Source organism: Theobroma cacao, chromosome 6 (assembly GCF_000208745.1).
Source record: "Theobroma cacao cultivar B97-61/B2 chromosome 6, Criollo_cocoa_genome_V2, whole genome shotgun sequence".
NCBI classification, from domain to species: Eukaryota; Viridiplantae; Streptophyta; class Magnoliopsida; order Malvales; family Malvaceae; genus Theobroma; species Theobroma cacao.
Genome location: NC_030855.1, coordinates 17,597,726 through 17,601,056, shown reverse-complemented (window position 1 = coordinate 17,601,056; position 3,331 = coordinate 17,597,726). Strand labels below are relative to the sequence as shown.

The window sequence follows — 3,331 nt, the reverse complement described above, 5'->3', positions numbered from 1 at the left end:
TGTCACATAATGCATAAATCACATTTACCATAATTGCTCTCATATTATATTCATTTAACTGCCAAACACATGCACTATATCATGTAGGTGACAAACATATGCACACATCATTTCAGGCATTTACACACTCGTACATTTCATAAATATCTCTCTATGGACATAGACATATCCTTGAATTCATAATTATAGACATAATAATTTGCTTAAGCTCTTTCAATGGCTTAACTTACGTTCACATGTTCAACATCAAGATCGGGGGTATTACAGTTTTATCATTCTAAGTTTGTTGAGTTGAAAATAATTTGTATCTAGAACTAGTCTTGGGCAAATGATAAACCATCATAATCATCCATAAAATTTGACAATGAACAGGAAAAGTGAGGGGCACATTGATTATCAGACTAGATAATAAAAAAAAAAAAGAATTGAACAAATTAAAAAGCATTAAAGACTCTAGACCAATGGTGAAGTTAGGATTTTGCATTTGAGGGCGAACAAGAAGTGGGTCTGTTGTGGGGTCTTGGGGATATAATTATATTGTAATTGGTTTTACTTTAGTCTCTAAATCTACTAAAATTAGTTGTTGACTAATTGCTTTAGGGTATTTTACTAAATAAAGAAATTATTATAGGGACAAAATTATAAAATTTTAAAAAATAAGAATATATTATGATATTTTAAAACTTTTGGGAGCCCTACCCTGCCTAGCCTTCATTCCTTCCGCCACTGCTTTGGACTATTATCCACTCTTTAATTTTAATTTAAAATACTTGAAATTAAAAAAAATAACAATAATTGCAAATAATACTAGGCTTAGATCAAGGTTTTTTTTTTTTCTACTTTTATTTTCTGAAAACTAGAGAATTAACAATAAAAGCTTAGACTCATTATACGTGGGTACAATGCTACCTCTATTCGACCACCTAATAGTTTAGGCACGTTCAAGACTCAATGATACAGCAACAGTGCTTCGATCTCGTATTGTTAGGGACACATAGGGCACTGGACTCATATCCGTCATCGGAGCATATTTTTGTGCAATCAGCATTGACATTGTAATTTCGTCAATGTAGTGACAAGTTTGGCTGCTCACTCTAATACCTATAAAACAAACAGATATACACTTGCATGCATCATTATTTTTTTAATTGTAAAAAAAATATTAAACTTGATTCTTTAAGTAAAAACAGGATATATGCATTGCAACGTATACTAAATATTGTTATTTAATTACCTGGAGAAAGTGAAAAACATATGATGAGAGCAACAAAGCCACCGTTGCTTGCTTTGATGCCATTATAATTACAGGGACAAAAGGCAGGTTTTCCAGGGAGAGTGAGGTAGGAACTAGGAATCTAGGTAGCCTAGGACGAGGTAAGGTTTTATAACACTCAGCTTTAAAATAGCCATATACATTGTTGCCTAGCAGCCCCTTATTATTTTTTTTTTAAGTAAAAGGAAACCATATATATATGGAATTGATTTAATTTAAATAAATCCTCAATGCAAAAATTAATTACAGTTTGGTTCATGAATCTCATGAAGCTTTAGATTGTAGATGAGCTTGAAGATTTATTACCAAAAACAGAAAATTGTGGATTTGACAAGATTTGATGGATGCAAATAGTTGGTTTTAACTTGGTTTTTCTTTTTCTTTTTTCATAAAATACGTGTTTTCCAAGAAAATTTTGTTATTTGTTTCAAAAACAAAAATTCTCCAAAGCTAATCAAGAAAGATTATGGTTTTACCCTTGTATAGAAATTGAGGGTCTCACAAAAATCTTTTGCCTTTCTAATCATTTTGCTTTTCATCCTTATTTGTGGACAACATTCATCATTATTTTCAATTTATTCTAATGAAATATTCTTTCATTAAGTGATTGTAGTAACTGTAGTTGTTTAAAGAATTACATCTCTTGATTCAAACACAATGTTGACTAAAATTGAATCATTAAGTTCAATTTCCATAAACCTATATATTTATTATGAAACATTAAATTTTTCTATGAAATATTTTCCACAAAATCTTTTCTCAACAAATTATTTTTCGGTTATTAAACGGACCCTTAAGAAGAAATTGAAACAGGCGGAGAGAATAATTGTGAATTGTTCCTATTCTTCTTTTCCCTTTTTCTTTTACATTCCTATTTTAGAAAACAGAAAGTCTTATTTGTAGACAAAGATGTCTTTTCCTAAAAAACACAACTATCTATTTCCAATACACACAATTGTCTATATTTTAACAAATATAATTGTTTGATTTTTCACATAATTATTTGAACAAATATAACTCTTAAATAATCATAATTGTTCAAAAAAAGTTTTTTTTATTCTTTCATTATTATTGTTGAAACTGTCCAACATAATCAAAATATGGTGAAGTATTATACATCTTCATCATTCTAATTTTGTTGAGTTGATAATAATTTATATATAGAATAGAACTAGTTTGGAGCAAATGATAAACCATCAGAACCATCCAAAAAATCTAACAATGAATAGGAAAAGTAAGGGGAACAATGATTATCAGACTAAATACCAAAATTAAAAAGAAAAAAAGTAGACAAATTAAAAAGCATTAAAGATTTTGGAGGATTATCCACTCTTTAATTTTAATTTTAAGTGCTCGAAATTATGAAAAAAACAATAATTGCAAAAAATACTAGGCTTAGATCAATGTTTTCTTATTTTACTTTATGAAAACAACAGTGACAATAAAGCTCAGACCCATTATATGTGGCTACAATGCCACCTTTATTCTACCACCTAATAGTTTAGGTACGGTCAAGAGTCAATGACACAGCAACAATGCGTCGATCCCGTATTGTTAGGAACACATATGGCACCGGACTCGTATCCCTGATTGGAGCATATTTTTGTGCAATCAGCATTGGCACGACAATTTTCTTCAATGTAGTAACAAGTTTGGCCGCTCACTCCAATACCTATAAAACAAACAGATATACACTTGCATGCTTCATTATTTTTTTTAATTGTATACTAAATATTGATATTTAATTACCTGAAGAAAGCAAGAGGCATATGATGAGAGCAGCAAAAGCCACCATTGCTTGCTTTGATGCCATTATAATTGCAGGAACAGAATGAAGGTTTTCAAGGGGAAAGTGAAGTAGGTAGCTTAGGACAAGGCAGGGTTTTATAACACGTAACTTTAATATTGCCATATGCATAGTTGCCTAGCAACCCCTTATTTTTTTTTAAAAAGGAAACCATATATATCTATATGGAATTCAAGATATCATTACCAAAAACAAAAAAATTGTAGATTTGTTTAAATGTGTTTATTTTTGTTGAAACACTTGAAAGAGGA

The 3,331-nt window shown here is 30.0% G+C and overlaps 1 protein-coding gene across 1 annotated transcript; it reads right to left on the bottom strand.

Moving 5' to 3' along the window:
* On the bottom strand, positions 2,748-3,126 carry LOC18595964 (defensin-like protein 276). The gene is made up of 2 exons (XM_018123060.1): positions 3,023-3,126; positions 2,748-2,945 (listed from the first exon to the last, which is right to left on the bottom strand). Exons 1-2 carry the CDS (start codon positions 3,084-3,086, stop codon positions 2,785-2,787), a joined length of 225 nt encoding a protein of 74 aa, XP_017978549.1. The 5' UTR covers positions 3,087-3,126; the 3' UTR covers positions 2,748-2,784.